Raw genomic sequence first — 23420 nt, 5'->3', positions numbered from 1 at the left:
TGTCACAATTCCGTTATATGACATAACTCATTTGGGAACAGTGGGAATAGTGAAATGTGGAATCAAGGATATTGAAAGCTAGGGTTTTGCAATTACACTATGTGCAATGTTCAGGGACCTGGACAATAAGGGCATGTGCAATATTGAGTATGGGAGGGCTTACAATTATGTTACGTGGATGTTCCACAATTATGTGCAGTGTTCACACAGAATCCAAGATCAAAGCAATAAGCTGGTTATCACACACACAATGCCCTTTAAAAAGTAGTAACAGTGCTGAGGTTATTCACTTAACTGTGCTGTAATGCTGAAAACAGCACCCTGCCATAGCCTGATCCCCCTGTTCTTAGGCTGTAGGCACTCGTGTGTACCCACCTCGTAAAATACGCTTTATATTACAGCTGTAAATTGGCTTCAAAAAGAGGTGTAAAGCAGCCAGTAAGAAAGGGGTAGTAGACCGATGTCATTCCTGCGGTGGTTTATATACATCACACCCAGTGCTGGGAACAAACTCTTGTGTTTACCCAGAAGCCACCTCCCCCAACCTCTGCCATTCTAATCCCCCAGCATCGTCTCCTCAGCTAGCTGTTGGCGTTTGAGACACTGAGCTTCCTCCATATTTGGGAAATGTATAGACCCTTGCAATCCGAGTAGATTTGTTCAATCTCATGGAGACAGGTACTGCAGTGGTTGAGGTATGATGGCAAAACAGTATTAGTAATAAACATTTTGGTCAACAAAATACAAAGTACCTATTGAGGGCCATAAAGATCAATAGTTTAAGAAACATTGGGATGAATATTATGAATGATCATTTGATGTCCATCTCTCTCTCTCTCTCTCTCTCTCTCTCTCTCTCTCTCTCTCTCTCTCTCTCTCTCTCTCTCTCTCTCTCTCTCTCTCTCTCTACCCTAGCTTGATGACTGTGCCCTGCAGCTCTCTCACAATGGGACCTACCTGGACCTGGAGTCGTCTCTGGCGGAACAGAGGGATGAGTTAGAGGGCTTTCAGCAGGAGGACACAGGGTATGGCCATGTCTCTCCGATCTCCTCCCGCCCTCCCATCTCTCCATTTCTCTTCCTTCTCTCTTTTTGTCTATTTTCCTCTCTCACATTCTCTCTGTTAGTGCCTGCTCCCCACCTCTCCCTCATTGTCTCTCTTTTTCCTTCTGATAATCCTCCTCTTGTCTCATTCCTCCTGTCAGTTGTGCATCTTTATATGAAGCTCATCTCTTGTTCTATCTCGCTTTAGTTCTGCATCTTTCTCTTTGAGTGCAGTTGAGTGTTTTTATGGACTACAAAAGTCGAACATTCTGTCAACAACAGGTGAAAAAGTGTTTCTACAGCTGAGACACAGAGATGAGATCTACTCCCCTTCTCTCTCACACACACACATTTTCTGATTTTCGGCGTTCTAAAAAAATCGGTGGAATCACAGTCTGCTGGATATGGATTTCTTGGAAGGACGAGTTCACGGAAAGTATGAACCTCTTGGAAAGAGGGAATGAAACGTCCTCCCTTCCATGGCAGCATGGAGAGGAATGCTAGTCCTCCTCTTTCACTCTTTCTTTCTTTCTTTCTTTCTTTCCTTCTTCTTTTCCCCATGATGAGATTTATTATCACATTCTGCAAAGTGATCAACGTGCAAGCCAGAAAATAATGTTGTTTTCTAGTTATCCTTAATGTCTGTACTGACATTCCTGTCTTTGAATAAAGAGCTTATTACCGCAACATATCTTTGCAGACAATATTGCTTACTTGATAGGGAGGGTTGTGAAATGGATGAATCTCATAGATCTGGCCAGTATACTGTATGTAACCGTGTGTGTGTGTGTTTATGTGTGGGTGTGTGTGTGTTTGTGGAGTGCCTGTGGATGATGGACAGTGCTATGTTTACGAATGAGATTCAGTGTGACAAGTGATGAGTCCTTGCGTGAATAGAGTGCATGCGTGAGGGGAGAGCTTAAGTAGACAATGCTATGGTTAACACGTTCACCTTGTGAAAGGTGATGGGCAGGTGAATAGACTCAGGTGTGTGTTTTGAAGCAGGGGATATCTTGAGGAACCAGTTGGTTTAAAAGCTTCTGTCATTCCTGTGACCAAGATGAGGTGTTGAAGATAGATAGCAGTGAGTTACCCTGCTGTGTTCCTATAAACAGAGAAGCGTCGATGGGGCGACCGGTGTTTAGATCAAGTGTCAAAGATGAATAAACCGAACACACAAAATAGCTCAACCCAACACCACATTCATTACTGTGTCACTGTAAAGTCAGCGGGTCACTGATACATTTGAGTCGAGCGTTAAAGGGATAGTTCACCTCAAAATCATAGTTTACCCACCGTTTTTTGCACATAAAACACGGTTACGGCGAGTCAAAAGGGTTGAGTGAGAGTTTTCCTTTCCTTTCTCTATTTGCTTCCATCTCAACTTTCTTTTATGTACTTACTTTTCTGACATTTATGTTCCTCTTAGTTTGAATGTGAATCACAGGATCAGTGGAGGGTTTCAGTAGAGTGGTGAAAAGTTGGAATAGTGAAGCCAGGAGAAAAACAACCAGCTTCATCATCTCGTTTTAACATTGTGCTCTATTTCCCCCAGCATGACTGATAGTAGTAGTAGTAGTAGTAGTAGTAGTAGTAGTAGTAGTAGTAGTAGTACTAGTAGTAGTAGTAGTAGTAGTAGTAGTAGTAGTAGTAGTAGTAGTAGTAGTAGTAGTAGTAGTAGTAGTAGTAGTAGTAGTAGTAGTAGTAGTAGTAGTAGTAGTAGTAGTAGTAGTAGTAGTAGTAGTAGTAGTAGTAGTAGTAGTAGTAGTAGTAGTAGTAGTAGTAGTAGTAGTAGTAGTAGTAGTAGTAGTAGTAGTAGTAGTAGTAGTAGTAGTAGTAGTAGTAGTAGTAGTAGTAGTAGTAGTAGTAGTAGTAGTAGTAGTAGTAGTAGTAGTAGTAGTAGTAGTAGTAGTAGTAGTAGTAGTAGTAGTAGTAGTAGTAGTAGTAGTAGTAGTAGTAGTAGTAGTAGTAGTAGTAGTAGTAGTAGTAGTAGTAGTAGTAGTAGTAGTAGTAGTAGTAGAAGTTTTATTTCAGTCATCGAAAAAGTAAGCCATTAAATGAAATAGAAACTAAAACAGAAAATGACTGAAAAGGTGTAGGCTGAAGCAAATAGCTTATAGTGTCTACCTTTTTACATGTTATATTTTAAAACAAAACAGAAGCAAAAAGAAAAAACATAAACAAAAATACACAATTACACTGATACACAAGGATAAGAGTCTAGCTGGCGTCTTGTTTTTGTGTCTGGAATGTTTGTTATCCACAGTGTGCATTACCAGAGAGACCTCTCAGTGAGTTTGGGATGCTATCTTTAAGATGGTACCTGATGGAGGTGAATGATTAGCTCCTAGTGGTTAGCGGGTAACGGCTAATCTTAGCAGTATCCTGCTGACATGCCATAGATTGGCTACCAATGCAGTCTCACACTATCACACATCTTATAGGCTGTAAGTTTTGGTTGATTGTGTGGAAATGGGTGTTGGTATGAACATAATGAGAGAGATGTTTAATGAAGGTAGTCCTTTCACACAGGAAGGTGTCAACAACAGTGTTCAGAGCGAGTACCTTTTGTAGGCCATATTTGACACAGCTTTGTGTGTATTTGTTGCTCATTTCATTCTCGAGAGACTTCGTCCCGAGAATTTGTGTCTGTGTTGCGTCTAATACAATCTATTTTGTTTTCCTATGATAAATCCATGTCTGTGTAAATGCATGATCAGTGTGTGTGTGTGTGAGTGTGTGTGTGCATGTGTGTGAGTGTGTGTGTGTGTGTGTGTGTGTGTGTGTGTGCATGTGTGTGAGTGTGTGTCTTTGTTTGTTCTAGTAATATGTGTACAGTATGTGTGTGTGTGTGTGTGTGTGTGTGTGTGTGTGTGTGTGTTGTTTCTGCTTCTGCTGTTCTGCTGTCTTTCCTTGGGCTCAGATCTGTCTCATCATGTGGATGTAGGTCTGCTGCTGGCCACTGTTTTACTGTTTTACATGTTTCCTACCTTCTATCCCACCATTCCAGGTCACATACACACTAACTCTCTCTCTCTCTCTCTCTCTCTCTCTCTCTCTCTCTCTCTCTCTCTCTCTCTCTCTCTCTCTCTCTCTCTCTCTCTCTCTAATGGTAGGATTGCAACTTCTTCAATATATCTGTCTCTCTCCCTCTTTCTTTTCAGGACCAGAGGGAAGAAGCACAGTGTTGTTCTGCGGACCCAGCTGACTGTCCGTGTTCATGCCTGTATCGGTGAGTGTTGTAAGAGATGTTTACTTATGTGTTTAAGAATGTAACGACCGGGAAACACCCAGGAAGCATGTTTTCCCCAGTGAGCATACCACCATGCATGGTACATGCATGACCGCAAACACGGCTGTTCATCGGTTTACATGCATATTTACTGTACATGCGTGTGGGGGACTGAGGCCTCCCACTCCGAAGCATCCTTAGAGGGTGATAGAGCCACTGGATTTTCTGTCGACACAATATCAGCTTTCTTGTGGGTTGTGGGTTTGACGTTTTGTTTGATTTTACAATTGTACTGGCTTTACGGTTGTAGGAGAATGTTTTCAAATGTGTGTTTGTGGTGTGTGTGTGTGTGTGTGTGTGTGTGTGTGTGTGTGTGTGTGTGTGTGTGTGTGTGCGTGTGTGTGTGTGTGTGTGTGTGTGTGTGTGTGTGTTATTGTTATTAGGTGTGTGAGCAAAGTGTTTGAGCTCTGTGTGTTGGTGTGCCTCCCCAGGGTTTGTCCCGTCGGGGCTGGTAAAGCTATTACTGAGTGACGTCCTCTAGTCTCCTTAGTTTACAGAGAAAGAGAGGGAGGGAGGAAGGTAAGGAGAGAGGAGAGGAGGGGGGATGACTGTAGGAGAGAAAGGGAAAGAGGGAGGAGGAAGGAGAAATAGATATAAGGAAGGCAGGGAAAGAGAAAAAAACGAGGCCTATGAGGGGAGGATGCAGTAGAGAGATAGATTTGGATGGAGGGAGGAGGTAGAGAGGGGGAGAGAGAGAGATGAGGGGAAAGCTGACTGGTGCAGTCTGAACCAGAGCTGTGACATGGAGAACATGAGTCAACATTGAGTCCACAAATCCCTCTACGTAGATTCCTCCATCCCTCTCTTTGCGGCATGCTGCAGTGACTGTTCACAGCTGTCAGAGTTTCACCACTACTGTTTATATTTTGCTTATTAATACAGCAAAAGAAGATCCCAAAAGAAAATGTAAAATTGTAAATGTTCTACAGAGGCAGTCTTCTTAAGCAGGAAACACAAGATGGAGGTGTAACAGGGCCATGACATAAGACGTGTAAAAAGAAATGAAAATAAGAAAGAAAAGCAAGGATCAAACTGGACTTTTTTCATGCCAGTGATCTACCTGGGTTGGAGGAGGGGCTATAGGGGAGCTGTGGTGTTCATGTGGTAGAGAGGGAACTCTCAGATCAGTTGAGGTAGGGTAACAATAACAAGCCCTACTAGTAGGCTATTCATTATGTCTCAGGGATGTGGTTCCACAGGCTGTCCCTAAAGTTGTGGCAGCGAGCCACGTATTTGGCTGCTGGTTTGGACCAGTGTGATTGTGTCTGTTGTTTCCAAGGCATTGTAGTGCTGTGTCATTTGAAGGAAGAATGTTGCTCTTATTTCTGCATATGTGTTGCAGTGAAGTGAAGCTATCTCCCCCTCTCGCGATCTCTCTCTGTCTCTCTCTCTCTCTCTCTCTCTTTTATTTTTGTATGTTTTCCTGCTTTTGACTCCCTCTTTGTCTAACGGTATCAAACACACACTCCACACAATCTGTTTATCTTGTCTCTCAGTTCCTGTCTCTTTTCTTTAATCACATTCACCCTCTTTCTCTCCTTCTTTCTCTCTCCCTCCCTCCCTCCCTCCCTCCCTTCTTCCCTCCCTTCCTCTGTCTATGCCATAATCAACATTCTTAGTGCCAGTGATAGTAGCGCTAATTCTGGACTCGCCGCATCTCATTGGCTGAAGGCCTTCAGAGCAGGGTCAGAAGTCAGTGGAGCTGGGGTGTAACGGGGGTAAAACACACACACATACGCACACACACACACACACACACACACACACACACACACACAGTGACGTCGGGCAGTGGGGTAAAATCCCTCAGCCACTCACGTAAATCCAGTGTGATTGTCATTTTTAAGTTCTTTCTGTAGTGGGTGCTTGTGTTTGGTAGTGTGTAGACGGAGCCCGTAGGGTCGTTGTTTCACCATATTGCTCCCACCTCTCACAAATGTTCAGAGGTCACTAAGAAGAGTTATCAAAGAGACAAGGAAGCTAGGCATAAGGAGCTATTGAATACTATCGGGACATGTCCAATAGGGAGGAGGCTTAAGTGGATGAGTAGACCTAGACCTAGCACACGAGTCCACTGCCACCTGTTTCATCCTGGCCCTCCAACAGACACACACTCACACACACACACACACACACACACACACACACACACACACACACACACACACACCCCTCCCCAGCCTTCTGAGTGGATTGAACTGGGCAGGGGCGTAATCTAAATCCTCCTCTCACACACACACACACGCACACACACACACACACACACACACACACACACACACACACACACACACACACACACACAAACACACACACCCTTCCTAACACTATGTGACAGTTGACTAGGGTCTTGATAGCTATCCTGTTATGAGGAAAACCAATACCAGGCTAACAACAGTACTCTTCGCTGGCCTGCCTACCACTTAGGTCATTCAGGTTCATTAGCAACATTTGCAAACTATTGCATTTTTAAGGATGTGCTTTATGGATACATTACTCTAATAGCACAGTTAGGGTTAGGGTGTTTGTCATTGGATTTCTGTGGGGTGAATTTGCCAACTTTTTTACCTATCTATTACAATATCTAATCCTTTAAATGCTCAAAACCTTCCGCCCTTGCACACTCTCTTTCCACCCTAGCACCCCCCCCCCCCCCCCCCCCCAACACACACACATACACACACGCACACCCTTCCCAACACTATGTGACAGGTGACATGGGTCTCGATAGCTATGAGGAAAACCAATACCAACCTAACACAACTATGTGTGTGTGCATTTGAGTTAGTGTGTGTGTGTGTTTGCTGATATAGTAGTCTGTACACTGGCCGCCCTGCCTTCTGCTTACAGTAGGTCAATCAGGTTCGTTGGCAATATTTGCAAACTTTTAAGGATGTGTGTTATGCATCCATTACTCTAATAGCACAGTTCGCTACATGTCATTAAATCTCTGTGAGGCCAGTTTTCCAAACCATTTTACCTTATCTATTACAATAATCTCATCCTTAAAATGGTCCAAAATGTCTTCCCTTGCACATGCTTAGCATTAACATTTTGAATATACAACTTGCACCCAGAATTGCACAGATGCTGAACAAACACAGAGACCAACGGTAGTGTAGGTCCACAGCATTAAACAGACGTTAAGGGTATATCATCAGAGTCAGTATTAGTCCAGCCCATTCAGTTTACAGATTCCCCAGTCGTTCCACCCCTCTGCCTCTCTCCTCATTGCGGGCCACTCATCCAACCCTTCAACGTTTTCCAATCCGTCCAGACCTTGATCTTGCAATCCCCCCCCCAATCGTCTGCTGATTGACCGTGAAGGAAAAGCCTGGCACAACAATTGAGGATTTATATGCCCTGATTGCTTGCAGAATGAAGAGTCCTAGCATACATTAGTCCCCCAATGGTTTGGTTGACTGAAGCGTCTTAGGATCAGTGGATTGCATAATAATCCTGCAACGAACGGGTGACGGAAGTTTTGATTGTGAGATTAAATGTGAGGAAGGATGGGTTTTCTTACAGTAATCAGATGCGATTGGTTAGGATTATCAGGGTGGTGAACTGTGGTGAACTACGGTCAGAGATTGTTGGTGGTATGGTTGAATGTTAGGGAGATATCTAGGATTCATATACACTTTTTAGTTAAAGACCTTTAGACACCTATTGAGTATCAGGTTGTGTCTCAGGAGCTAGAGATGACGATTAATGATCATAAGGTCAGCGGTTCGATTCCCGACTGGCCATGTGTCGAGACCCCCCAAATTGCTCGCAATGAGCGGGCCAGTGCCTTGCATGGTATCTTGCCGCCATTGGTGTGTGAATGGATGACTGAGAGGCCATTGTAAAGCACTTTGGAATGAGACGTTATATAAGTGGAGTCCATTTACCATTACCATTTTTACATTTACATTTTTGGCATTTAGCAGACTCCTTATTCCAAAGCATCTTACAATCGATACATTTGACTAAGCAAGTAAATCATCAATTCACCAGTCGTAGCAGGAAGAGTAATCTAGCTCAGGCCAGGGGCCATTGGTAGTCGTCGTGATGGAAGAAGAAATAATTATTATTTGTATTTATTTTTATAGACACTGGAGAAACTGTACAAGGGGGGGGGAGTAGGAATCTTAGGAGACACAGTATAGGGGTAAGCAGGTGTCTCAGGAAACAGTGCTGGAGGGTAGTAGAGCAGTTAAGATGTAACCTGAAAAGATGTGTTTTCAGTCTCCGACGGAAGATCGGGAGTGACTCTGCAGTTCTGACAAACGTGGGAAGCTCATTCCACCAGCGGGGAGAAAGTGTAGTGAAGAGACATGACCGGGCAGCGTGACTGCCGCGTTGGCATAGAGGTGGTGGGGCCAGTCGGCCAGCAGAGGTGGAGGAGCAGAGTGAACAGGCTGAAGTTTGGGGGGTGACCATTGCCTGCAGGTAGGCAGGGACTGTCCCTTTTGCTGCCTGGTAGGCAAGCACCAGGGTCTTGAATCTGATGCGAGCTGCTATGGGGAGCCAGTGCAGGGGGCGAAGGAGGGGGGGGACATGAGAAGATTTTGGGAGGTTGAACACCAGACGGGCAGCAACATTCTAGATGAGCTGCAGAGGTCTAATGGCGGAGGCGGGAGCCCAGCCAGGAGTGCGTTGCAGTAGTCAAGGCGGGAGATGATTTTACATTACATTACATTACATTACATTTACATACTGCAGAAACCTCCATTGCCACCCATGTTTAAATTAAATGAAAAATTAAGTTACATGGATGGCTGCCAAGAGAGGATTCAGCCCACGGTGTGATGTGGGTGTTAATTCGTTTTTTGATGAAGATGGTGACACATTGCCTCAGTCAGTGAAGCTGTTTTGCCCACCGTGCTTGAGTAAGCAGCACCTCTGAAGTGAAGACAGCATTGCTGCCCCCACTCCCCCCCCCATCTCTTCTCTTTAATGGGCGACCGTTTGTCAGCAACTGACCCCCTAGAGATTGGGGTCAGTGTTCCAGAGAATATGTCTCTCTTACTGTACACAGAGCTAGCGTCTTTTTGTAGTGTTACAGGGTAAAGGACAAAAGTACAATCTCAGTGGAGAGTTTGTTTAGTGCTGATGTCACTCAATATTGGGAAATGCGGGTAGACCTCAGCCAGAGGCTCACCTTCCCACCCGAAATTGCAGCGACCAACCTGCGCCCAGACCTAGTCCTCTGGTCCAAGTCCTGCCGGCGTGTCTTCATCGTAGAACTGACGGTCCCATGGGAGGAGGCCATCGATGAGGCATTCGAACGGAAGAGGCTGCGGTATGCCAACTTAGCAGTCGAAGCAGAGGGGCGGGGCTGGAACGTGAAGGTGTGGCCAGTGGAGGTGGGCTGCAGAGGCTTTGTAGCCAGCTCCACCACAAGGCTCCTGAGGGCAGTAGGGATCAGAGGACAGGCCCAACGGAAGGCAATTAAAGAACTGTCCACTGCAGCAGAACGGAGCAGTCACTGGCTGTGGCTGAAATGTAGGGACCCAACATGGGCTCCCAAATGACCACGTGGTGCCACCGTGCGACACACACCCAGGCCTGATCAGCCTGTGGTGGGCCAACCTCGGCAGAGGGTGTCTTGTGATAAATGGCCGAAACACCCAATGAGGTCGGGGACCACAACTGAAGATGTGTCGTACTGGTGGCACCACGTGATCATTGCCAAATTCCACTCCACCCAAGAGGACATCTCCAACTCCACTCAGTCAATTGTTGTGCTAATTATTTAGGGATTTTAACATCTAGTCCTATTAAGAATCCATTTGAGCGAGGCTCTGTGATCTCTGATTCATCTCTCTCCTCAATTTCGGTTTCTCCAAGTCTTCCTGTCTTAGTAATTTATCTTTAACCCCCCCCCCCCCCCCTCTCTCTCTCTCTCTTTCTCTCTTTCTCTCGTTTGGCCACAGAGCCTAGTGCTTATAGGTTAAATTTAGCCCTCTGGTTCCAGTGTTGCATGCCTGGAGCAGGGCTGACACTGAGGGGTGGAGAGGGCCTGGCAGTGAGGGGCCGAAGGGTTGGGGGGGGAGGTGGGGCGGAGGGGGGCGGACTGGAGGTGTTATCTTTGGAAAGTGTTGACAGCACAGAAACATGTGAGGGGGCAGTGCAGTATCGGACGAAAGAACGAAAAAAGAGGAGAGAGGGGGAAGAGGGGAACAGAAAGGTGAGGGAAGTGAGGGGAAAAATGAGAGAAGACAAGAGAAAAAGGTCGAAGGACTAGCGTACTCAAGAAAGAGATGTGAAATGTATCTTTGTCTCATTCCTAGTTATCTTGATAGTGTACAGTTGCATCCACTCATTATGAGTGGCGATGATGATTCATGAGTGGCGACGATGATTTGCATCCCTCTCACACTCTCTTACAGTAAGGGAGAACTGGAGCGTGGAGTGAGTCAGAGTACAGATGACACCATCTGACAGTGAAATACACTCCGTAACACAATCTACTGTATACTCTTGATTTTACACTGTAACCAATGGGTACAGTATGTCACATGCAGCACATTAGGTTCAAAACCGGTCTGTTGTCTGTGGAACAATGGACCCTGCGTGTGTTCGGGGCAAAGCCAACTCCCAACCACTTAGCTCCGGAATTCCACTTCTTTTTATTTGGCTTTTATTTTGCCGAATTTCTACGCCCCAATTATCCGACTTTAACGAGCCCCTGCGGTCCAGGATGGGGAGAGGGGGGTGAAGATGAGAGAGGGACAGGCGGGGAACTCTTTTAGACGTTCTTCAGCCATGTTGTTGCATAACTAATTAGCAGGGTGCTGCAAGTAGGGGTCTTCTCTCTCTCTCTCTCTCTCTCTCTCTTTCTTTCTTTCACTAAGAGAAGGATTAACAGTTCCCAAGTCGTTCCCCCTCTCTTAATACCCTCATAATACCTCTTAATACCCATTTTCCCCTCTTCCTCACTCACTCATATATCTATGGTGAAGCTAGGTGAATAGCTTAAAAGTGGTAGGGGGGGTTACAGTGAGGACAATAGTTGGACGTGCTAAAGCAAGCCCACTAATGATCCAAGGTCAGTATTCTCTCTCTGTGGTCTCAGCAGAAGATGGACTGCATTTATATAGCGGCTTAATCCAAAGCGCTTTACAACGGCCTCGCATTCACCCATTCACACACACAGATTCACACACCAATTGCGGCAAGCTACCATGCAAGGTGCGGGCCCGCTCACTGGGAGCAATTTGGGGTTCAGTGTCTTGCCCAAGGACACTTCGACATGTGGCTAGCCGGGGGGTCGAACCGCCGATCTGCCAACCTTCGATCATTAGACGGCAGCTCTACCTTCTGCGCCACAGCTGCCCCATAGATGCTGTTACAGGTATAAATGAAGAGTCACTAGACAAGAGCTGACTGACCTTGCTGAGTTTCAGTAGGAGAGGGGCATCTATGTCCTGATGGGGAGTTAGAGTGTCTAGCCACACAGGAGAAAAGATATATGGGGGTTATGGGAAAGTGTGGAATAGAGAGATAAAGGCTGTTAATCCAGGGTAATGTAGAAGAACAGCAGAGACAGAAGTCATAAACCTTCAGCAACACAATTAACCTTTCCTGCTGACACCTTCATTCCCTAGCACTGAACAGTCTCTCACAATGTCTTTCATTCTCTCTTGCTCTGTTGCACCCTGTCTGTGATTCTCTCTCCTTTCATTGATTCTTTCTCTCTTATTCTCTCTCTATCTTCCTCCTCCTCTTAGTGTATCTCTTTACTCTCCTTCTCTCTTTCCTTCTCTTCCCCCCCATCGTTGGTGTGTGTGTGTGTGTGTGTGTGTGTGTGTGTGTGTGTGAGTATGTGTGTCCGTATGTGTCCCTGTCTGTGTGTGTTTCACAAACACAAGCAGACTAGTCTCGACCTGTCACTCACTCTCTGTGTTTTGATGCTCTGCTGTGATAAGTTGCTGTGTTTATGTGTGTGTGTGTGTGTGTGTGTGTGTGTGTGTGTGTGTGTGTGTGTGCGTGCGTACGCACCTTCATTTGTTTGTGAGAGCACACGCTCAGACGATTCCCAATGTTTGTATTTTGGTACTGCTTACTCATGACATGAACTCATCTGTCATTCAGTGAGAACACAAGGCCCGACCTTTGCTTTCATCCCACGTCCACAGAGAGAGAGAGATAGAGGGAGTGAGGGAGAATCTTTCACATATTTTCCTCTTAGCCCCCATCAGCAGCTGAAGCCCTAAGGAGAGCCTGGTACCGTTGCCCCCCGCATGAGTCATGCTTAACTGCAATGGATAACTAGAGATGGAGGGATAGAGGAGTGACTGTATCTGGCTGGATCATCTGGTAGTTGTGTACTGTAGTCTGGTTGTGTTGTCTAGGTCTGGGACCTAGTTGTATTGTCTTGCTGTGTGATCTGGCTGTACGGTCCAGCCGTGTGTGTGAGGCAGGGTTTTCCCATGGCTCTAGTCATGCTATCAAACACGAAGAGTTAAGACTCTGGTGCTCTGGATGCACGTGATGCTGGTGTTGGTGTTTACCTCCCCAGCTCCTGAGAACTGGAAGAAATAGGACACCACAGATTGAACATGGATTGTGTGTGAATGTGCGTGTGCGTGTCCTTATGCATGTCCAGCCAGCTTATACACACAGTATCAGTGTAGACTGGTGCATTCTCCTCAACTTGTGGTTGGTATGATTGAAACATTTAACACCCTCACTTAAGGTTCTTACATTTTACAATAAGACAATCTAAAACCTGCATGAGCTGGCCCTGTGCTAAGCACGAGGAGAGAGGGGTAGGCTAATGGATTTATGGGACGTGTGGGGAGATGAGAAGAGGAAATCAACTGGGAAAGCCATTTGCAGAGAAAACAGAAGGGAAAACAAAGCTGGAGGAAATGCACCTGCCAGAACGCTTGGTCACAAGGTCTTAAAGTGATGTCATAGTCCCCCGACTAACAGGTAGAGAGAGAGAGAGAGAGAGAGAGAGAGAGAGAGAGAGAGAGAGAGAGAGAGAGAGAAGGATGGCAATTAAATTGATGACAGGGGGTTATATGTGTGTGTGTGGAGCTCATTGAATTGACTGTATCCATGTGTATCCTTAGCATCACGTTATGTTTTTTGGGTTGGAATGCCAAGGAGATCATCGAAAGCCGAGTCACTAAATATCAAAGTGACAGAGAGAGAGAGAAAAGCAGAGTGGAGAGGGTTGAGTAAGAGACTGAAATGTGCGAAATGTGTAGGCCTATGGGAGTGATGGATAGGGGGATAAAGGCGAGGACAGCGGTTTAGAGAGAAGAGAGAAGGACATATTCTGTATGTCTCTGTTGTAGGCTTGTGGTGTGTATGGTGCTTAGAATGTATGGGTATATTGACTGGCATTTTTATGCTCAGATTTATTTGATCCCACTTAACCCTGAGGGTCAAGAAATAACTGTTAGCACCCCCCCACACCCTCCTCCCTTTCTATAGCAACAGGTGGGGGCCAAACAGAGAAACTGACACCAGCTACCCCCCTCACACCCACCCAAACACACCTACCATAATCCCTCAGCCTCTTATAGCCCCTAACTCATGCCCCCTGTCCTGTGTCTCATACAGTAGTATGGGTACACCCACAGAGACAGAGGAGGAGGAAAAAGCCAGACCACAGAGTTGTGACAATCTCCATAGAAATACAATGAGTATAACTGATATGCCCATTCAACAATTACCATTACATTACAATGGTAATGTCATTAACATTACATTTACATTTACATTGACATTTTAGACATTTAGCAGACGCCTTTATCCAAAGCGACAACAAGTACATTTGTCTAAGGAAGTGAATCATCTATCCATCCAATCATCTATCCATCATCCATCATCATAAGAAAAAAATGAATCTATGGTCGGACCAGGGTCCATTGGCAGTCACTCCCTCATTACTTCTTCACATGTCACAGTTCTGCGCTGCGTGCCACCACGCCTTTTGAACACGTCAAACACTGTCAACAATGATGCCAGGCTGTGCAACTATGTTAATTCAAGCAAAGACAGGGACTCATTCTGTTTATCAAGAGGGTTGGTGCTTGGAGGTCCCCATGTCACGTACACCATGTGTGGATTTAGGCAAAAAACATTGAGGTCTAGGCAATAAATACATACCACGACCTACACCTAAACTGTGACACCAGCTGGTGAGACCAGGAACAATTCGCTGAGTAATCCCCACTACTCTACACTAACTAGGTAGTAGTGGGGATTACTCACCGAATCCATTCCATTGCAATATTTTGGCTTGACTAGCGACTGTGTCATTGATTTTCAACCATGTTGACATTTATTACAATTTTTCAGAATAAAAGTCTGAACGGTCTGTCGGTTGCCGACTTGTTCACGGTTTCACCAGCTGCTGTCAATTAAACTCACGGCTGGCACATTGAGGGAAGTGAAAGAAGAGGTCTCGCTCAAGCATGAAACATAATTACCAGAGATATATCTAGATAACTACAACTCTGAGCAACCATCTTGTGAACAGCAATGTATGTTACTTTGTTCATTCAATCAAGAATCATTTCTAAATTAATTCAGACAACGCTGGGCACAGATACCATACACAGATACATACAATTATACTACAGTTAGTTCCGACCAAGTAATTTGATTGGACAAGAGGCATTCCATGAGTGCTGATATAGAGTATAACAGCACTGGGACTTTTAACTATGTATCACTCCACCACACAGGTGTTCTATTAAATTACAGTTAATTAGGCTATGCTACATTAACAGTCATTATCTATCAGATTGTAACAAACTTTGCACCGCAAAGATAAATATATTTCCATAAATAACATTCAAGTTAAATTATGAATGGTCGTCAGAAGAGGACATAGAGAAGGAAAGTGTTAAGGTTGCTTGGCAACAGATCATTGATTGCTTTTATTGTTAGCAACTAGGGTTTGCATTTCAATTTCGTTGTACCCGTACAATGACAATAAAGATCATTCATTCATTAAGTCCAGTTCAAGTTCAAGAGCAAGTTCTGTTGCGGAACTATCTGTGTTGGCGGAGGAGCCAAATAAATGATTAAATAAACAAACAAGTCATAATCTGTTGTCGCTTATTACTTGTATAAAAGCAATATCACACTCAAGGTTGTGCTGTTATACTGAATATCAGCGTGTTTATGTGATTATCTTCAGTACTCGGCCTGCGGCCTCGTACCTATGACCGAATCACAGCCGTGCTGATATTCAGTATAACAGCACAAGCAGCGTCTGTGCACCGGTGACGTCTATCTTTTGGTGTACCATTTGGAAGTTTTAGCTTACAGCTTTATTAACAAACAAGCAACTCAATTGACACTGGAATGTTCACTCAAATGATGCAGTCTCTGAATGTATACCTTCTCTCTGTGATCTAGGATGCTTTAGCCTCATAAAACCAGCCAGATGCTGCAAGCTAACATTCTGTTTCACTTCACGGATACAATATCTGGCTATAACAATGCAATAACAACTATTACCATGGCAATTATGTATCGCAGTTCCATGTCTGCCAGCTTTTGGTGTGCTAGCCAAACTGCATAGTCTGAGGAACCATGTCTGTTCTACTCATTCTATTTCTAGTATGAAATCACCCCCCATATCTGCTCACCAAGCCACAATAACCACACCTCCGTCTGTCCATGTCTCTGTAATTCACCTCTTCTCCTCCTCTTTATCTTTTACTCTCTGTATGTCACTCACTATCTTCATGACTCTCATTCCCACTCTCATTCCCACTCTCTTTCCCTTTCTTTCTTTCTTTCTTTCTTTCTTTCTTTCTCTCATTTTCCCTTCTCTTTCGATCTCTCCCTCTATATCACGCGATTTGACAGCATGTGAAAAGTTGACCCAGTCTGTCAATAAAGGCATCATCACCAGAGAGACAGCGAGTGAGAGAGAGGAGGAGGAGGGGAGGGCATGAGAGAACAGTGGGCGTTTGTTTTACTGTAGATTCAAGAGGTTCATGAATGGGGAGGCCAAAGTGCAAGTTTCAGGCCGCGCAAGCCGGGACAATTAAGACCAACCAAAACCACCTCTTATCCCCACGTGTGAGTTTGAATGGAGGAGAGAGAGCAGTAAAAATATTCCGCCCTCACAAACAACTTTGTCTTTCTGCAAAACATTATTGGGTCATACATTACATTTGTTAGCTCAGTTTATATGGCATAACAACAACTACATTTAGGGCTCTGTTTTTGTCTCAGCGCAAAGCATCAAACGTATGTTGCCAATATCAGCTTGTAAAAGTTGGGATAATATTGGCCTGTATATATACAGTCGGGTTGTAATATTTTCAGATCAGAATATCAATTTACCAGTCTTACATCAGCTTGCTTGCGCTGCGGTGGGAGAGCTGGCGTTACTTGAGATGTTTTCTTAAAAACTTGCACCAAAGGGGACAATTAAGACCAACCAAAACCACCTCTTATCGCAAACACAGCTGTTATCACAGTCAGTTATCACAGCAAATTTGACAGCAGTGGCCATTCAAAAAGTAAGCCTATAATAGGATGTTAGGAGTTAGCCTATGTGAAAATGTCACCAATTCTCAACATTATCGGCTCAATCTTGCAAGCTGTTCATTGTTCATGTTCATTCTTGCAAATGCAAAACCGCCATTCAATTACTTCTCAGTGAGTCCAAATATTTTGGTAAAAGATGACTGTGGTAAAGATCGTGACCGTGCCCCAATTTATTTTTTGTTTGTTTTGCACATGCAAATTGGGGCCCTGACAGTATTAGTAGTTTGTATGCATGTGTGCGTGTTTGAGTGTGTGTGTGTGTGTGTGTGTGTGTTAAAGGAGTGCATAGGGGATTATTTTAGTATTGCAGTGCCAGGGGCACATGAAGGGCATAGTCATGTGGTCTGGGGTATTTGGGCCACGGAAGTGTGAGGGGGTATAAGGAGTATGTGTGGTGTGTGTCTCTTTGTGTTACGAAGGGTATGTCCGGTGTGTGTTTGTTTTTATTGATGTATTTGTGTGTGTGTGTGTGTGTGTGTGTGTGTGTGTGTGTGTGTGCGTGCGTGCGTGCATGCATGCGTGCGTGCGTGCGTGCGTGCGTGCGTGTGTGTGTGTGTGTGCACGTGCACGCACGCGTGTAGACCCATTCTAATTCCTGTCTCTGACTAACTGTGACTGAACTGTCTGTTCGGTAAATCTCTGGAGTCATGGAGCCTTAAGTCTAACCCAGGGTATCCATGGCATCCTGTGAATACATGCATACACACACACTATTTCCAGTATATTTGTATTGCCCGTTTTGTATCCATGTCCTTCATAAACATCACTTCAGTGATAGCTGTAGGTCCAAGGGTTAGGGGGCCAAGACCAACAAACAGTAAACAGACAGATAGATGACAGTTCCCCTGACTGTCATCCACACACACACACACACACACACACACACACACACACACACACACACACACACACACACACTCACACACACTCTGCATGAACTGTACAGGGCGTTTGACACATAGGGCTTACTGTAGATCTGATACCTAACCCCTCTCTCTATTTTTAGACTGATATCAGTTCTCATATGGGAGAACTCCCTGGATGATTATACCCTCTCTCTGGTGTCCACATACCCCCTCTTAGATCCAACTGGGGGGCTTTCTAGAAGGGAACTGATCGATGGGCCCTAGGAGAGGGGGGCTCTTTTGAGGGGTGACATGAAATCCCTAGAACCATGAGTCAGTGATAATAACTAGGCTTAATGCTAGACTACCAGCTGTGTCACGTTGAAATGTCTCCCCTCTGTCTGACCCACAGCTGACAGTTGTGCCATCCTAAAAATAAGTCCCTGTTTCTAGTCAATCCTGTGTTGTGTTACAATGTCCTCCCTATTTGACCTCCAGGCTGCGTTTACTGAAATGACTCCTGGTCAAATCTTTGTGGCTCAGGAAACACTATACATAATGCTACATTATGTCATATGTGCATATATACTGTATGCCCAAACATTGCAGTGAGTGCATCCAGTATATATGGTTCCAGCAGGGGGACACCAACCTAAGCGTCGTTAGAGCAATGCTCTACCAACTGAGCCACAGAGGACCACAAATGTTTTATTATTACATTTTTTTTACAATAGCCCTCTGCTATGTATTATTAGCCATAGCATTATATGACTAGTGTGCTTATGTATTTTACTGTATGTGGATAGTGGCCCTACATAGTGGCCCTACACAAGGAAGCTATTGTGTCAATAGCGGTGTCCATGTAAAGGACAGAGACTAGCTCTACGTCAACCTCTCTGTTTCTCTGTGCAGGCCTTAATGTTCAGGGATTAGCCACCGCCAAAGAGCTAATCCCATTAGGCAGGAGGAAAAGGAGGGAGCACTCCGAAGATTTAACAGACAGACAGAATGAGAGAGGGAGTCCCACCTCCTTACAGAATATACAGTAACAGATGCACAAGCACAGATTCATGGCTGGATGTCAGCACGTTGGCTTCCACACTCTTATACCGTCCCCACAACTTTTCCCTTGTCCCCACGGCTATTTCCTTTGTGGCCCGGTTTATTATATATTGTATGACACTTCCGATTTTTAGATATGTGAACTGTGTATTCATACATAACATACAAATTCATAGCAGGATATTACAAACCATTCCTTGGTGAGTGGAGTGTTGATTTTCAGAAGCTCTACAGTGACTGAGATCGTGGAGCAGCCGCCACCTCAGTAACAGGACTCCTGTGGCCGTGTCACACTTCCAGATAAAACTCTAATTATAGACCATGACCAGGGAATGTGCACACTGGGAAGGCTCTGGAATTACCAAGGTGTCAATTAGGAATACACATGGATGTAGAATTATTGGCAATGTGTGCGTGTGTGTGTGTTGACGTGGGTGCGTGTGTGTGTTGACGTGTGTGTGTGTGTGTGTCTATGTGTGTGTGTGTATGAGTGAGTGTGTTAACCTGTGTGTATGTGTGTGTCTGGGTGTGCGTGTGTGTGTGTGTGTGTGTGTGTGTGTGTGTGTGTGTGTGTGTATGTGTGTGGATGTGAGGTCTTGCTGAAAATCTGTGACCAGGAACGCTGAGTCCTGAGTCCTCATAAAAAAATTCTAAGAAAAACTCTAAAAGGAAAAACCTGGTGAAGACACTAGTACCTATCAGAGAGACATGACACACACATCCTCATGGGCATGAGGCCCGTGTGTGTTTGTGTGTGCATCTATGTTTTCACACACATGACCACATCCCAGACAGTGAGCCAGTTTCCCCTTGTGACAATAGTAAAACCAAGCCCCATGAAAGACAGAGAGTTGGTAGAAAGAGAGATGGATCTTACCATGTAAACACCCTCTTCCCTCTCTTCCTCCTGTTTGGTCTCTCTGATAGACAAGATGGTCACTTGGGTTGAGGAGGTGTTCTATCAGTTTGTGTTTGTACAGGCTGTTGGTTCAGTTTTGGCCCTAAGGTTAAAGGTGAGAGCGATTTGCTTGATTTGCTTCCTGTATGAATCTCGTCTCTCTTCACTCTCCCCTCATGGTATTGAGACAGCTGGGGCCATTAGGGCGTAGTTGGAAAATGGCCCATTGATTGTTTACAGATTGTCAAACAGTATTTCTTTTGGAGCGGGAAGGTAATTACGTTGACAGGACATTGCTATGGTGATATATGTTAATTACAGGGCACTGGCAAGGTGTTATAACTTCAGGTTTGGAGTTATTGTTGTGAAATGCCACCCATTCACCACCTGTGCAGAGCCACCTCTCAGCCTCTTCCCCTCTGTCTCTCTCTCCCTTTCTCTCGAGTCCTCTCTCTCTCTCTCTCCGTCTGTCTGGGTGTTATATGCTCCAAATCACAGGTGTTAATTTGGCAGAGGCTGCTTAGTTCCTCTCACTGTCACCCCCCTGCTGGGTTTCAAGGAATTTTCCCACATCGAATGTTACATGTGACCTACACAGTACACAACCTACAGAGGAGCTGCCATAGAACAGAGCCAGAGTATCTATCTACTAACCATAGAACACAAGGGTGGATCGGGCCAACTCTCTCTTTGTTATCAGTGTTGTTGACATGGTCCTGAACCAGCAGCCATATTGGTAAAGGTTACAGTGATAACACACTCTAGGCCTGATGCACGGGACAGGACAACCCGCAGTCCTTTTGTTGTCCTCCAGCTTTTAGACCACCGCTGTCGCGGAACGCTCTCTCTCTGTTACTGAGTAGCCACTTGATTTCCAGGGAAATCTCAGAAAGTTTGGAACAGGCCTGGATATACTGGTCAGAAAGGAATGTGGCACGTTGTTCCAGCGGGCAGAGATGCAGGTCAAACAGCAGTCCTACACTGTGTTTGATGCCATGATATTAATATCCTGAAGGCTTGAATCTGTTTTTATGTCTGTACTGGACTATGGAGACGTGATCTATCGTCACACGGCTGTCACTACCTTAAAGGCTCTGGATTCGGTATACCACTCTGCACTCAGATTCATCACTCAAGACAAATATAACACTCACCACTGTGTCTTATACGATAAGGTTGGCTGGACATCTCTCGCAGCCCGCCGAGATTATCACTGGTATCAATTCATATTTAAGGGGATTTCAGGCAAACTCCCCCCCTATATCACTTCCCTGTTGGACTGGAATGTTTCTTCCTATCAAACACGCTCCAGCGAGTGGTTGGTTTGTACGGTCCCTCAAATGTCTACTAAGCTGGGTAGGACATCCTACTCTTATGATGCTGCTTATACTTGGAACTCTATTCAGAATTCTCTGAAACTGGACACTCTCCCATCACTCAATGATTTTAAGAACTTGTTTTTTCCCCTCTGTGTCACTTCTTGTAACTGTTTTTAAATTATGTTGTACATTTCTTAGTAATGTAGAAATTTACTCAGTTTTTTGGGGGGTTTGTTTGTTTTATATTTTGGTTTAATTACTATTCTGTTTATGACTTATATTGTTGGTTCTCTTTTATTCACTCGTTGCTACTGTAAATGAGGGCAACCTCAGTAACTTACGAGTTTAAATAAAGGTTTGAATGAAAAGGAGATATTGTAGGAGGTGGGCGGTGAGGATTTGGGGAGAAGGGTCCCCTGACCCCTGACCCATGCACCCTGGAGCAATCAACAACCATTAGAGTCAAATCAAATCTTTTACTTTATTTATATAGTGCCTTTCATGCAAAATACAAGCAATATATAAAAATACAACAATACAGTGAAAACAAATGGTGCAAAATTGTCCAAAATTGCAGAAAGGCACAACACACACCCCTGATGGCACATGATGTTAATGAGTATCGATGTTGATGGATTTGCTTCATTGCTTCCGTGGTCAGCAGAACATTCTATTGACAATTCCTAGAATATGACATAAGTCACATGACAGGATCGAGGCCAACGATTGACTGTGTTAAGTAATCTGATTGTTGATTGGTACTGATTGGTGATGCAGATTGAATAGGCCCTGCTGGAAGGCTAGCCATGCTTCACATAATGTAAAGGGATCAACTGATTTTGCTGGAGTGCCCTGAAGCACTTCCAATGTCACAAGTAACCTATGTCCCCCCCCGGGGGTTCGGGGGGGTGGGTTGCTTTCAAAGAAACATTTGATGACTTAGACGGTCTGTTTACTGTGTTTTTACTGGTGGTTATTATAGCCGAGATTTTAGAATACAGAGATGCCCATACTCTGTTTCTTCAATAGTAGCTTCTGTTATTGCTGATATAGCTCCTGTCAGTGCTGCCGCTGTTATTTTTTTTACCATGGTTACAGTGAGAGAGACAAACCTTTCAGCCTTAAACCACTCATGAGTATTCAACAAAACTCATAAATTAAATAAATCCATAAATAATACATTTCAAGTTTTTTTTCTAGTGATTTGTTTAGTGATTTGTTTAGTTGATGATTGTATGACTAGCAAAGGAGTTTTGAAGTTAAGGGTGCAGTATTTATTAAGTTTGGTACTGAGGACGAATACCTGATGTATGTGACTAAATGTGACATAGGTGTGTCATAGGCATCTTATGTATGTTCAGAAAGGGAATTCCCCAATTTCCTAGCCAAGGGTGTAGCTACTGTGCCTCCCTTCATGTTGGTTTGTGTTTACCCAGAAAACACTTGGCCTTCTCTCCCTCTCTCAAACTCTGACTTTTACTTTGTGGTCACTTTTTCTTTCCTCTCTCTCTCTCCCCTTTTCTCTTTTTCCTCTAGGATCTAGTTTTCCTTCCTCTTAGCTTGAGTTCATTTATCATTCCCTTTCTTGTTAAGAGATGTTACACTAACACTAACTAACACTTTTTTGTACAGTTTTGCAATCATTTAATTATGGCGTTGGCTACGATATGGACGCATATTGTTTATAAAGTATGACGCAATTCATTATGCCTTTCTGATTGGATGAGCACAAGGTGTGGCACTTCAAAACAATAAAAGAATTCTGTGGTAAAATCTTGTGAGATCGTTAATTCGGTAATTGCAAGGAGGAGGATAGCAGGCTAGAGTTGGTGATAGCAAACTACTGCGACAGCCTCCAACTTAGCTTGCTGTCAAGCCACAGAAAGTAAACAAAATGTGAAACACCTTGTTATCTTCGGAGACATACTGTAGGGCATATAGTAAAGAAGTAGTAGCAATAGCACGTTTCAAGTTTCAAGTTTATTGTTACATCCCATTATACAAGTATTAGAGAGTACAATTCTTAGGCTTCAGTTCTTCGACATTGCAACACAGCTGTAGCTAATTCAGCCATGGACGCTTTTTTCTTTAGCCGGCAGTGGTAAACTTGGTTGACTTTACTTAACATGATATAACACGTGGTAAATATGTGTAGTGTTTTCTGTTAATGTCTTTCTATGCGTTGTGTACTGATTGTGAGACAAAATCCCTACTCATTTGCATGGTAGCAACGTAACTTCTGCAGTTTTTTTTTTTTTAATCTAGCTGGCAAACGTTTACCACAGGTTGTGGCATGTAAATGATCTAATAAGTCAGGACACAACATAAATGATAAATGCAACGAATAATGATTGGAAATGAACACATCTCTGACGTCATCACATATGACCTATTAAAAAGAAGCCTTTTTTCTACGAGTAGTGGAGTAGAAACGGCCTACAA

General features: G+C 44.3%; 1 protein-coding gene across 1 annotated transcript in view; it reads left to right on the top strand.

Moving 5' to 3' along the window:
* LOC308158178 (FH1/FH2 domain-containing protein 3-like) overlaps positions 1 to 23420 on the top strand; it is a gene marked incomplete at both ends in the record, with an annotated part of 60450 nt that overhangs the window by 5751 nt on the left and 31279 nt on the right. The window contains 2 exons of the mRNA XM_080531775.1: positions 916 to 1025; positions 4214 to 4275. Coding sequence (XP_080387901.1) covers positions 916 to 1025; positions 4214 to 4275 — 172 coding nt within the window. The remainder of the gene's footprint in view (positions 1 to 915; positions 1026 to 4213; positions 4276 to 23420) is intronic.

The sequence above is a fragment of the Nansenia antarctica genome (genome assembly GCF_963989245.1).
Source record: "Nansenia antarctica genome assembly, chromosome: 5".
NCBI lineage: Eukaryota > Metazoa > Chordata > Actinopteri > Argentiniformes > Microstomatidae > Nansenia > Nansenia antarctica.
The sequence above is the reverse complement of the archived record's forward strand: the minus strand, read 5'-3'. Positions and strand labels throughout refer to the sequence as shown.